The sequence below is a fragment of the Leptodactylus fuscus genome, chromosome 2 (assembly GCF_031893055.1).
Source record: "Leptodactylus fuscus isolate aLepFus1 chromosome 2, aLepFus1.hap2, whole genome shotgun sequence".
Lineage (NCBI taxonomy): Eukaryota > Metazoa > Chordata > Amphibia > Anura > Leptodactylidae > Leptodactylus > Leptodactylus fuscus.
The window spans coordinates 191,991,790-192,006,136 of NC_134266.1; the positions used below are offsets into that span (position 1 = coordinate 191,991,790).

A 14,347-nucleotide genomic window follows, 5' to 3' on the forward strand; every position below is an offset into this window, starting at 1 on the left:
CAATATTTTATCATTTTTTGCTTGAAATTTTTTTCCCTTTTTTGCTCCTCTAAAACCTAGGTGTGTCTTATAGTCCGGTGCATCTTATAGTCCGAAAAAAATAAAATAAAATATATATATATATATGTATACATATATATATATGTATATGTATTTTCAGCCTCTCTCCCCAAATGTGGGGGTGGGCCATGAAAGGTATGGGAAGGTTGGGTTTATATTTTTGATGGAAGTGTTTTATTATTTTTTTTCTTGGAAATAAAGAAGCACCCAAATCATTTTGTTCCATTTCATTATATATCTATTCCCCTAATGCATGTAATTCAGCCAGTATTACCTTACAGTTATTACTTGCTATCTGAAAATTCAGGGTTTCTTCTCCTCATTTACATCAAACTTGTCCCTAGAATATTTGGGCTTCTAAGGGGTTTTTACTTTGCATGGATCCAGTAGGCCAGTGTTTCAAAACCTTTTTGGACTAAGGAAACCCCAGGAAAAATAATTTCCTTGGCGTACCCCTACTGAAATTTTTTTACTGAAAGACAAAAAAATGCCAATTTTTAATTTACAGCTGAAACATGAGAAATAAATTTGTTTCACAAGTTTAATTTAAAAAAGTAAAAATCTCACAAAAAGCAAATCAAAGTGGCATGTTTTTTTTCTGATGCAGTTTAAACTGCACTCTGTGAATGTATCCTCAAAGCTATACTATCATATGCTTCCCATCCAACCACCCCAAACCAGCACATATAAAATTCATCTTTACCATCACCATACTATCTTACTGACTCCAAAGGTAGTATCATACTCCAATGGCCCAACACACAGTATATAGGTCCCTGGGGGCCCCAGACACATAATAATACTCGTAAGTGGCTCTTAGGAAAGTAATGATGCCCCTAGTGGCTCCCATGAAAACACTTACCTAATCCCCACAACTCTTTCCTTCTCTCTTGCTCTTTTCCTTGGCCCATTGCTGCAGGGGGTGGCACCTAAACCTCCTCAGACCCCATACATTCTATGAAGCACCTTTGGGTCATGCCATATATTATCTAAGAGACTGTAAGCCTGTGTGATAGGAGCTATATGTGTTAGAATGTATAGGGAATAGGTACTTAATGAAACAAAAAAAAATTCACTGGAGTGCTTCTTGAAACGGAAATGCAGTACATTCCTAATCCCCTCACCTAATTAAATAGAGATGCTGCAAAGTCCAATGCCTACAGTTCTCCTTGCTCCTCCTCAAACTACCAGTCTAGCGGCCCACAGCAATTTTTACACTGTAAAACCTTATCCCATCACAACCTCCAAACTTCTTACCCTTACGTGCTGGTGGCCACATGGCCAATTCATGGTTCCTTCTGTGCATTTTGCCTGTCCACCATTCTATATAAATAAGTGCTACATTCTCGATTTGTGTGGTTTCTACTGGACACCATCAATATACTTGAGGTCAGGCACATTTCTACCACTATAATACAATTAAATATTTGTTCCCAGAGGCAAAATGTAAATCTCCTGGGCCCAATATAAACCCTGAGATTAGGCCCCCGCTTGCCATGTGCTATTTATAATACCCTGTGTTTTCTTAGGTTGTAGAGAGGTCTTTAGATAGTGATTTATACCTCTGCACCTCCCATGGCTACCACTCAAACCAAAACAATCAGAAGAATGAATTATTTTTGTCCCTCATTCTGAATGGATCGAAGGTCAGGCAGTGCACTTACTTCTCCATTAATTCAATCACAGTGCTGTAGATACAGTAGCAGAATGTGAGTGTGTGCCCTGCCCGGACACTGCTTTATTCAGAATGGGGGACAAACATCTCCCATTCTCCTGATCAGTGGGGTCTGAACAATCAGACCCTCACCTATCTGCAAGTCACTCCCATCCTATGGATGAGATAACTTTCCCAGATGGGAAAATCCCCTTATTATAGCTCAGGACTAATATAAAGGGTGCTTCTTGGGACCAGTCCAAAATAAATATATTCATAAGGTTACTTCTCATGTATAATAATAAGGCAAAATGTAAATAAATGCCTTATTATGCTGGATTTGCATTAGCATTGGAGCATCTGTACCTAATACTAGGGTACAAACTGCACAGTAGAGCTCACCCCTTGGATTTCCAATGGATTTCTGCAGTTATTCTACATAGACAACTATGTGTTAAAAGTTGGTTCAATGGAAGTGTATACCGCTGTACCTTACAATATATATTTTCTTTTAATAATTTCTTTATTAATAACAACAAAATACATACAAAAAACAGAACAGGAACCGCGTAACAAGAAGGGGTCCACGACAAAAAACAAAACAGAACCAAATGCAATAATAAAGTAAAGGAAAACAAACATCTAGTCCAATCAAAGGTTATAATGCAATGTTATCACCAAACAGACAAACCTATAAAAACAGAGAAAGAAAAAAAAGAGGAAGGGAAAAAAAAAGGGGGGGGGGAGGGTGTGCGGCTCCAAGCCCCAAGCGAGGAAGTTAGGCAACCAGAGTGGGGTTACCACAGCAGATATAACTGAGTACCCTGGAAAAGGATCCAGGGCGTCCAGGTCTCCATGAAGGCATCATGCGCATCCCCCAAGGATGCCGTGAGATCTTCCATACAATAAATATCGTCAACCTTGCGGATCCAGTGACAAAGAGAGGGCGAAAAAGACGATTTCCAGAGCGCAGGGATACAAGCCCTAGCGGCATTGATCATGTGGCGCACAACAGATCTGCGATAAGATCGCAGGGGGAGATCCGATAGGTGGAGCAGGATGAGGGCTGGCGTACATGGAAGGGAGATCTGAGAGATTTGGACAGTCAATCGGTGCACGCCCTCCCAGAAACCCCTCAGCACAGGACAGCTCCAGAATACATGTAAAAGCGTCCCCTCCTCCATGCCACAGCTCCAGCAAATAGGAGAGGAGGAACATGTGTAGCCTGGATCGAACATGGTACCACCTAGTCACGATCTTGTAACCCGCTTCCTGAAACTTGCAGGCAATCGAATTCTTGTGGGCAAACTCCAGAATTCTGGAGCACTGCGTTTCTGATAAAGACATATCCAGGTCCGCCTCCCATTTGGATAAGAATTAAGGTCTGTGATCCGGAGGAGGGGAAATCAGCAGCTGATAAAAATCTGAACGCGTTTCCAGTTGATCGACCTGCCAGTCAAAATACTGACAACCCTGGACTTGGACTCCGAGTAACAAGCATGATACGCGTCGGGGTACCTGAAGGAGGAGAGAGATGGGGCAGCGCCTTCACGTCTCTTGGATGAAAGCAACTTGAGTCATCTTGCTCCAGAGTAAGCGGAGCAAGGATGACCCCTTCTCGGGGGTATTAAGCCCATTAACATTGATGGAAGAAAACACCAAGGAATCCATCGTAAAGGCTCAGAGACCTAAAGGGGCGGGGAAGAAAACAAAAAAAAAGTCATAATTAAGGACCAGCAAATAAAACAAGCAACCCCGATCTAAGCTAATCCCAGAGAGGGTGACATCAAACAGTGGGATGAGTCCCACTAGAGCAAATCTCAGGGGTACGCTGCAGCACACACCAGAGAGTGTGAAACTGAAACTACAATGAGTAGCCACACATTCCCCAAACATCAACAAGGATAGTTTATGAGGGGGGGACCAGAATGGAGGGGAAAAGAAAATGAGAAGACTCTAATGGTCGGGGCAAATATAGAGCAAGGGCGCAACACCACACCCCGCAACCCAAGGGGATGTGAGGGAGGACACTCAGGGCGGTAGGAGGCTACAATGCCAGCCGGACTGCCAAGAGGATAGCCATTAGGGTCACGGGGAGCGACGCACCCCCCAGCAGAGGGCCGAGCCACTCCAACGGGGGAGGCCGCCGACCGAAGTCTGCGGCGACTCCCGCCGGGGCACAAAACTTAAAGGCCTTTGAACACCACCATCAAAGCAAATTAAAGCACACCAGGCGGGAATACATACGAGGACACGACAGAGGTCAAGCAGTTGGAATAGAGTCCACACAACAAATAAGGATACAGGTTCCGTCTAGAAGGTTATGATGGGTCCTCTGTCAGTCATTGCTCACGTGGATGAAGAGCTGCAGTTGGACAGCCAGCAGGTGTAATGGGAGGCAATGGGAAGTCCAGTCAGTCAGGGAGCACCAGATAAGGAGAGTCCAGGAACTGAGCCAGCTTGGACACCTGGCCAGGTGAATGAAGGGCAAAAACAGCACCGTTCCGACGAATCTGAAGGTGAAATGGGTGGCCTCAGCAGTAACTAGCACCAGAGTCCAGGATCACTTGAAGTAACGGCTTAAAACGGGAGACATCTGGGAGGATCTGCACCATGGAATCCAAAAAAGATACCGGACCATGACGCCAGGCAGCTTGGATAATATCCTCCTTCTCTCTGAAGAAATGGACTCTATAGAGAATGTCCTGAGGGTCAGCAGAGGAGGCACGTTTGGGACCAGCACCCGGTGCACTCTGTTGATGTTAATTTCCGTTTACACCGGCCGGGAGAGGACCGTGTTAAAGATTGCAGTAACTGTGAAGCGGAGCTCAGACGGGGTTGCCACCTCGGGCATACCTCGGAGTTCGACATTGTTCCTCCTGCCTCGATTCTCCTGGTCATCTACTTGAAGAAGGACATGTTGGTTGAAGGCTCTTTGAGTTGAGTTGTTCTACCTCAGTGAGGCGTTTATCCAAGGAGGCTGACTGTTGCTGTTGAGTGGAAACCTGGTCAGCTAAGGTGTGGAGCTCTGCTAGAACGGTTTCTTGCTTCTCCTCAACCCTGCGGACTATGGCCTCAAGGTCAGATTTAGTAGGCAGTATACTCAACAGAGTTCAGATGTCGTCCAGTCTATGTCGTTTAGAGCGACGCGGTGAGGGGGCCTCACCTCCCGTGGAGGAGTCAGAGAAGTCAGATGAGGGCCGACCACGCAGGACCGCTGGGGTCAGAGAGAAGTCATGGTTCAGACCAGAGCTGAGTACCACGGGGCCAGGGTGTCCACTGGGGGTAGAGGACAATGACTGCTCCAGCATACCTTTGGGCCCTAAGCAACAGGAGAGGACAGGGCCACAGGGCAGTCCAAATGTGAAGCAGCCGACCGGCTCCTGGAGGGGCCAGGTAGTGAAGCATCTTCAGGTTGGGGCCCAGGCTGAGACAGGGTGGATGCAGCTGGCAGGGGTTGAGAGGAGGGAGATGAGGCAGCTGCAGAATGTTGGGCAGGAGGTGCAAATCCCACAGGGTGCAGATCTCCATCAGTGGAGAAGATTGGCAGTGCAGGGGTTACCTGGGAGGCCACAGGGAGAGAAGCAGACAGCGGCACCGGACCTGCAGCAGCGCTGCAGGCATCATCTTGTGAGGAGAGGAGCGGAGGATCCGGGCACAGAAGGGAAGGAGCCAATGCCGGAGGTGAGAGCTGCGGAAGAGCTGTCTGCGGCAGCGTGGACGGAGCCGGCAGGAGAGACTGGGCAGCTGCGCTGAAGAGTGCCGGGCTTACGGCCGAGGCGCGCGCCGGCGCCATCTTGGGTCCCCCGGCCTGGAGCAAGGAGGAGGCTGAGGCAAGAAGAAAATGGGCCATCAGCGGCTCGACCCCAGCCGAGGAAGGAGCCTTGCGACGGACCATGGATGCCGAGGAGCAGTGGGAGACGGTAGGAACCCCGTAAGGTAGGCTAAGGCTGTTCGGGGGCTGGGAGCTGCAGGGATAGTCATCTACACGCGGCCATGGTTAAGACACGCCCGTACCTCCCAATATTTGTCTATGTGCTTGCACTGCGTCCTGTATCCTTCTTTACCTGTTATAACATAAAATGTCTAAAAGTGTAACATGTACTGAAAAAAAAAAAAGATCTAGCATTTTAGAGATATACCAATGAACGTCAAGTACTATTTACAAATAGTTGTGTAGTGGGCCCCAGGGGTGAATCTGCCCTTTTCGTCGCCCGAGGCGGACGACAGAAAGCCACCCCCCCCCCGGGAGGAGGGGTGTGGTGGCATGAAGGGGGCGGGGCTTAGCGGCTTTCGCAGTCAGAGAGCAGGCAGGGAGAGGACCTGCTCTCTGCCTGAGCGTGAGGGGAGGCGGCTGGAGCAGCGCTGCGTCCACAGGGCCTCCCCAATCCACCGCTCGGTGCTAAGCCAGTCCAGGACAGCTTGTCCTGGACTGGCTTAGGTAAGCAAAAATGCCGCCCTCCCTGGGGCCGTGGCATAGCACCGCCTGAAGCGGTTGCTTCAGGTCGCCTCATGGGAGGTGCGGTGCTGGTGGGCCCTCAGAATGAATTTTACTGGTGGACCCCAGTCTGACACTTCATTCTTTAAGTGCAATGAGAATAGAAGAGTCTATTACTGTCCACCATTTAACCTATGGGAGGTTCACTTGGCTCCTTTTTTGGAGAGGATTTTGAGGTGTCAGACTACCTTACATTAGAGTTAAGGGGATATCGTCGAGACCACCATTTAGGTGTGTGGAGTCTTATTAACCACATGAGGACCGCCGTACGTAAATTTACGGCCTCATGTGCTGGTACCTAAAGACCGGACTATTGCCGAAATACGTCCGGCCTTTAGGTACCTTTCTGGCGGGGGGAGGGGTGCGGGGGGGACAGGGGTTAGGTGTTACTAACACCTAACCCCTTCCTCCATAACGTCCAGTCGGAACTGAGTCCGACTGGACGTGTTAACCCTTTCGATCGCGCCGTCAAACATCGCGGCGCGATCGAAAGGGATCCGCCGACAGGTTAACCAGATCTCGCCGCGGGGGGTGCCGATGTCAGTAGAAGGTAGTCTGGGGTCTGGCCAGTGACCCCAGACTACCGGAGCCCCCACATACCTGGTGATCCTGCCAGGCGGTGGAGGAAGTGAGCGATGTGTCTCACTTCCTCTGCAGCTTACAGGACACGAGCAGGCTCATGTCCTGCTCGTGTCCTGTCTGCTACTGTGTAGAATCAGCTGATGCTTTCATCAAAGCATCAACTGATTCAAGTGTCCTAAAGGGACACATGAAAAAGTTAAAAAAAAGTTTAAAAAAAATAAATAAAGTGTATGAAAAAAGTAATAAAGTTCTAAAGTCCAAAAATCCCTTTTTTCTATACAAAATGAATTATATAAAAAAAAGCACTAAAAATTAAAAAAAGCAATGCATATTTGGTACCGCCGCGTCCGTAACAACCTGTACAATAAAACTGAAATAATATTTAATGTACACGGTGAACGTCGGAAAAAAAAACCGGAAAAAACTCGCCGGAAATAATGATTTTTTGCCATCTCATCCTACAAAATATGCTATAAAAAGTGATCAAAAAGTCATATTCACCCCACAACAGTGCCAATAAAAAGCGCACATTTTCCCGCAAAAAATAAGCCCTCAACCAACACTGTCAACCGAAAAATAAAAATGTTACGCCTCTCAGAAGATGGCGATGCAAAAATCACTGATTTATGTCCCCAAATGTGTTTTTGTTCTGCAGACTTAGTATCGCATAAAAAAATAACATAAATGAGGTATCGCCGTAACCGTACCGACCCGCAGAATAAAGGACACATGTTACTTATGCTGTACGCTGCATGGCGAAAAATTTAAAATGTAAAACTCAATGCAGGATTGATTTTTTTTTTTTTTAATCCAGCAAGAAAGAGTTAATAAAATGTAATCAGTAAGTTGTAGGCACCCAAAGATGGTGCCATTACAAAATGCATCTCATCCTGCAAACAACAAGCCCTTATATGGCCATGTCACCAGAAAAATAAAGAAAATATAGCATCTAGCAATGTCAAGGCAAAACCCCCCAAAAATCGCCAAATTATTAGAACACAACTGGCTGCGGCAGATAGGGAATATATAAGCTGTGCGAGCGAATATCAGGGGACACCTCAGATTTACAGCTTATGAGCGAAAAAACACCAGAAGTGACCCCCAAAGTGACTCCCCCAATCATAGGAGCTACTGGGACATAGTAGGGAATTTGGTGTCTGCAATGTTCTCCGCACAGCTTATATATTCCCTCTTCGCCATCCGCTGTGCAGTCACGTCCGGATACTAATACTCACTACACCCCCTGATAAATTCTTTGAGGGGTGCAGTTTTCAAAATGGGGTCACTCCTTTGGGGAATCCACTTTTCTGGTACCTTACAGGCTCTACAAACATGACATGGCATCCAGATACCAAACATCAAAATCTGTACTCCAAAAGCCGCATCGCGCTCCTTCGCTTCTGCGCCCTGCTGTGCGCCCAAACTGCAGTTTATGACACATGTATGACACTGGTGTACCCGTTATATCGGACGTAATGTCATATGTGAGTATAAACTGATATTAGGGCACAGCTGGACGCAAAAGGGAAGAAGGGTTATTGGGTTTTTGGAGCACAGACGGTTTGGTTTTTGGATGCCATGACACTTTTGTAGATCTGAAACGCCAGTAAAGTGGAATCCCCTGATATGAGACCTTATTTTGGAAACTACACCCCTGAAGGATTTCTCCAGGGGTACAGAGAGCATTTTTAACCCCCAAGTGTTGCTATAACTTATTATCCATAAATGAATACGAAGCTGATTGTGAAAGGTGAAAATGACCATTTTTCCAGGAATACGTCATTTCAGTGTGTAATATGTTGTGCCCGCCTTGTATCAGAGATGAACGCTCTAAAAGCTGTTGTGCCCAGGATACCCGCTTACCAGTTTTTGGAGTGTCTCTGCTGACATAAGTTGGGCACAACATATCGGGCACTAAAATGGCGAATCTCTGGAAATTTTTCATTTTTAACTTCTCATTATCAGCTGTGATTTCATTTCTGGAAACTAAATAAATGCAACACTCAGGGGTTAAAAATGCTCGCTACACCACTTGATAAATCCCATGAGTGGGCTAGTGTCCAAAATGGGGTGACATGTCTGCGGATTCCACTTTATTGGCAATTCAGGGGCTTTGCAAAAGTGGCATGGTGTCCTAAAACCAAACTGTGCTCCAAAAACCAAAATAGCGCTCCTTCCCTTCTGTGCCCGGCTGTGCCCAAACAGCCATTTATACCCACATATGGCATTAAGTCCGTTATCCGGGGTACACCAGTGTCATACATGTGGGCATACACCGCTATTTGGGTACCCAGCAGGGCGCAGATGTGAAGGAGCAATATGTGCTTTTGGAGTGCAGATTTATATTCTTTGTTTTTGGACACCACATCACATTTGCAGAGGCCCTAAAATTGTCCCTACAAAATGGGGTCACTTCTTGGTGAATTCCAGTTTACTGTCACCTGTGTAGTTTCTAAAATGGGGTCACAATGGGGGGTTTCCATTGTATTGATACTTTAGGGGCTCAGCTAATGCGACATGGCACCTGAGAACTATTCCAGCCACATCTGCTTTCTAAAAGCCAAATAACGCTCTTTCCATTCTGAGCCCCACCGTATACCCATACAGCAGATTATGGCCACATATGGGGTATTGCCGTGTTAAGAAGAAATTGTGTAACAAACTCTGGGGGGCTTTTAATTCTTCAGCTACTTGCAAAATTAAAAATATGGCGCTAAATGGACGATTAATTGGAAAAAAAAGTAATTTTTCATTTTTACGTCCCATTGTTAATAAAATCTGTGAATCAGCTGTGAGGCCAAAATGCTCACCAAACCCCTAGATAAATTCTATGAGGGGTGTAGTTTCCAAAATGGGGTCACTTTTAGGGGGTTTCCACTTTATTGGTACACTAGGGGCTCTGCAAATGCGACATGGCACCTGAAAAATATTCCAGCAGAATCTGCCCTTCAAAAGCCAAATAGCGCTCTTTCCATTCTGAGCCCCGCCATGTTCCCATACAGTAGATTATTACCACATATGGGGCATTTCTGTGTTCAGGAGAAATTGTGTAACGAACTTTAGGGAGCTTTTTTTCCTTTATCCTCTTGTGAAAATGAAAAATTTGGGGCTAAATTGACAGTTTGTTGGAAAAAAAGTAAATTTTCATTTTCATGTCCCAATGTTAATAAAATCTGTGAAACAGCTGTAGGGTCAAAATGCTCACTCTACCCTTTGATATGTTTTGTGGGGGGTGTAGTTTCCAAAATGGGGTCACTTTTAGGGGGTTTCCACTGTATTGGTACTGTAGGGACTCTGCAAATGCGACATGGCACCTAAAAATTATTCCAGCAAAATCTGCCATCCAAAAGCAAAATAGCGCTCCTTCCATTCTGAGCCCCGCCATGTTCCCATACAGCAGAATATGGCCACATATGGGGTATTGCCGTGTTCAGGATAAATTGTTTAACAAACTTTGGGGGGCTTTTACTCCTTTAACCCCTTGTGAAAATGAAAACTTTGGGGATAAAGTGACATTTTAGTAATTTTTCTTTTACACATTCCAATGTTAGTAAAATCTGTGAAACAACTGTACGGTCTAAATGCTCACTATACCCCTTGATGAATTCCGTGAGGGGTGTAGATTCTAAAATGGGGTCACTTTTGGGGGGTTTCCATTGTTTTGGTACGCTAAGGGCTCTGCAAATGTGACATGGTGCCTGAAAATTATTCCAGCAAAATATGCTGTTCAAACACCCAGTGTCACTCCTTCCCTTTCGTGCACTGCCGTGTGCCCAAAAATCAGTTTACACCCACATGTGGGGTATTTCTGTGCACGGGAGAAATTGCATAACAAAATTTGAGATGCATTTTCTCCTTTAACCCTTTGTGAATGTGTTAATTTTAGGTCTAAATGAATGTATTAGTGAAAAAAAATGAAATGTCTAAATTTGACCTCCATATTATTTTTATTCTTATGAAATGCTTAAAGGGTTAACAAACATCCCAAATGCTGTTTTGAATAATTTGAGGGGTGTAGTTTTGAAAATGGGGTGATTTATGGGGGTTTCTATTATATAGGCCTTTATAATTCCTTTCAGAACTGAAGTGGTCCCTAAAAAATTAGTTTGAGGAATTTTCTTGTAAATCTGGAAAATTGCTGTTACACTTGTAAGCCTTGTAACATCCAAAATGAATTAAAAGACGATCAAAAGATGATGCCGATATAAAGCAGAGATATGGGAGATAATATTTATTCATGTATTTGGATGGTATGACTATCTGCCTGAAAAGCAGAGAATTTCACATTTTGAAAATTGCAATTTTTTCCAAATTTCCATCAAATTTGCTAGTTTTTTTATAAATAAATACAAAAATATTGATTAGTGTTTACCACTAACATGAAGTATAATGTGTTACGAAAAAACAATTTCAAAATCACTTGTGTAAGTTAAAGCGTCTCAAAGTTATTGCCATTTAAAGTGACACATGTTAGTTTTGAAAAAAGAGGCCCGGTCCTTAATGTACTTCTGGGCCTGGTCCTTAACCGGTTAAGCCATTTGTGCTCCACTGTGCAAAGGAACATTGGAAGAATATGCAAATCTGTCTTCCATGATGTAATTAGGAAGACAGTGCCTCAGTCATGTAGCCCAATAGAAGGCGCTCCCTTTAACATCATGCCGACCTTCCCAGAGGCCTTTGCTGCAATGATGTGGGATTTTACCAAGTACAGTCTCTCAGTCTCTACCTTACATTATACTCTAAATCAGGGGAGCTCACACGTTTTCCGCATGCAAGCTACTTATAAAATGACCCAGTCAAAAGATCTACTACCCACTTCTTGTGGGCGTGGCCCATGGGCCGCAGCATTGTCAGATTGACGTCGGATCCCGGAGAAATAAATGACATTGTTTATTATGTTCTCTCACCTCCCCTGGGGCTTCGATTATTATACTCGGGGGTTTGAAAAGACCCCCGAATATAATAGTGGTAGTGGGATCGTGGCCTGGCCCGATTCACTACCGCCTGCCGCGGCCTATAGTACAAGGGGAAGCGGGGGCGGCAGTGAACAGGTCCGGGGAGGTTGGTAAATAGGCCACTACCTGCTGGGAATACTCCAGGAGGTAGCGGCCTATTCTAAAACAAACATAAAGTTCTCATACTTACCGACCTCGGTGCTGCTGCTGCTCCCGCATCCTTTTTTCCTGGCAGACGTCTGTGTATCAGCGTAGGCGGTGTGATGACGCCGCCTACGCTGAAACGTAGACGTCTGAACTAGCACAAGGAGAGTGGCAGCTTTCCTGCGCTGGTTCAAAAAAAAAAAAAAGTAAAATAAATAAAAAATGTCACGCGATCGACCCATACGTCCTTTGCGATCGACCGCTGGATCGCGATCGACGTTTTGGGCACCCCTTCTCTAAATTCTTCTATACTAGAATGCATCCTTCGGCTTACACTAGAGGGAGCTCACTGTATGGAGCGCTTCCATGGCACTCAGTGATACATTGGCAAACGGTGAGCTCCCCCTAGTGGCGACAGAACGTTTAATTCTCCTTCTCCTGACCTCAGGGGTACCAGGACTCCCCCCGTGTGTAATAGAATATGTAACAATATGAGCAGATGGACATATGCTATATGAAAACCCATTAAAGCAGACAATAGCTCATGTATATTGCTCAAGAGAGATATAACTAGCTGTCTCCTCTCCCTCACATCCCTCATCATCAGCCGTCAATGACGGTACCTCCACTACTACTATTACGTGAGGGAACTCTCCCCCTCCATGTGACGTGCTTCCCCCCTTATTAGTGGAAGATTCCGGCCCGCCATGTGCCGGTCACTCCCCGCTGTCCAATCAGAGGCTGGGATTACCTCAGTGGGTGGGGCGTGCGCGGTCCGGAGTGAGAGAAGAAGCTGCAGGCTGAGGCGCTGGAGAAGGAGCCCAGAGCTGTACTTTGACCGGTCCGCGAGCTCCGAGGACCTCATGAGGACAAGCAGAGCGGAGACTGCGGCTACACGGAGGTGCTGAGCATGGAGCCCACAAACAAGGGCAAAGCCAACCCGCTGCAGACTGCCAACTTCTGCTCCAAACTCTTCTTCTGGTAAGAAGCCGGTGCCCGCTGCTATTTATCCCTGTCTGTGGTCCCAGCAGGGCAGCTACACGTGGATGGTTACTACGAGCTGTCAGAGGGCAGTGACAGGGCACAGGACGTGACATGTGCCAGCAGTGCCCGGAGGACGTCACCTTGTAGTAGGCGACACATGCTGCACCGTGTTACCTCCACTGCCTAGCTGACCCTGGCACATCCCAGCAGCCTGCCAGTGTCACTGCCGTGTAATACAACCTGTCATACACTTCCATATGGCTGCTCGTGTGCTGTTGGTCCCCTCAGTCATGAGGTCGCCCATAGTGATGACTAGTCACTTCATGGGTTAGTAATATTGGTGAGCGGGCAATAAGTCCTAGACATCAATTGTAGCCCCAAGACTTCTTATTGTGGACAGTGCAGCTAGAGAAACCGTCTCATTTTAGGGCTATCTAGAGTTGTCTGGGCTAAAATGTGGCATCAATCCAGCTAGAGACGGGCACTAATAAGGTGACAGATGTAATAGAAAGGGGTCCTTCTTATTGCCACCCTTTAGTACATACTAACATGACCCTGCGGTGCCTACATGTGCCTGTATGACAAGTCATAGAGGAGAGGGTACCATAAGGGGGAGGGTCCTCACCCCCACCAATGACCCTGAGCTCTGAGGCCGGACCCTAAGTACAATGATATCAGTAGCTGAAACTAAAGGCACTCTACTGGAAGCAGCTACTGGCAAATTTCAGAAAATTTAAATGGTCGGAGTTTTTGGGTGCAGTAGTTGCTGGGGAGGGGATGTTTTGGTTGTCTGTCTGCCCCTTCCCTGAGCTTGAGGACTGTTTTTTTTCCCCCACTTGGAATTCAGCCTGGCTGAATATAGGGTATCTGCAGTGCTCCTATTAACTCCTTCCTGACGGAACAGGAGCACTGCAGATCCCCTATATTCAGTAGACCGGGCACTCTCAGACACAGGGATACCTAATGTGTATGTGTTTCACTATCATTTTCAACTTTTATATGTATTCTAGGGAAAGGAGTGATTTACAACTTTTATCTACTTTATTTTTTTAAAGCCCCCCTCACTATTTTATGGGAGATTCTATACATTACTATTGCGGCTGGGCATAGACCCCCCCCCCCCCAAAAAAAAAAAAAAAAAAAAAAAATATTTTATTTTTTTTGCTTGACTCGAGTATAAGCCGAGGGAGCTTTTTCAAAAAGTGTGCTGAAATATTCAGCTTATACATTAGAAAGGGAGTGAAGAGCAGGCTTTAGACTAAAATAATAGTGGTGAACTGCAGGAGAAGGGTACTGGCTGGCCTATTAAAGGGGCTCTATCATTTGGAAATCCTCATTTTAGATATTGATATGCCTGAATAGCCTTTAAAAAGCCTTTAAAAAGGCTATTCAGGTGCTGTTACTAGATTTTGAAAAGACCTCCCCCTTTTTTTTTTTTACATATTGGTAAAACCGATATGCAAATGAAGC

General features: G+C 45.7%; 1 protein-coding gene across 1 annotated transcript in view; it reads left to right on the top strand.

Moving 5' to 3' along the window:
* The first annotated feature begins 12,681 nt into the window (after window positions 1–12,681).
* ABCC4 (ATP binding cassette subfamily C member 4 (PEL blood group)) overlaps window positions 12,682–14,347 on the top strand; it is a 222,411-nt gene continuing 220,745 nt past the window's right edge. Inside the window, exon 1 of the mRNA XM_075265322.1 lies at window positions 12,682–12,874. Coding sequence (XP_075121423.1) covers window positions 12,804–12,874 — 71 coding nt within the window. The 5' untranslated portion in view covers window positions 12,682–12,803. The remainder of the gene's footprint in view (window positions 12,875–14,347) is intronic.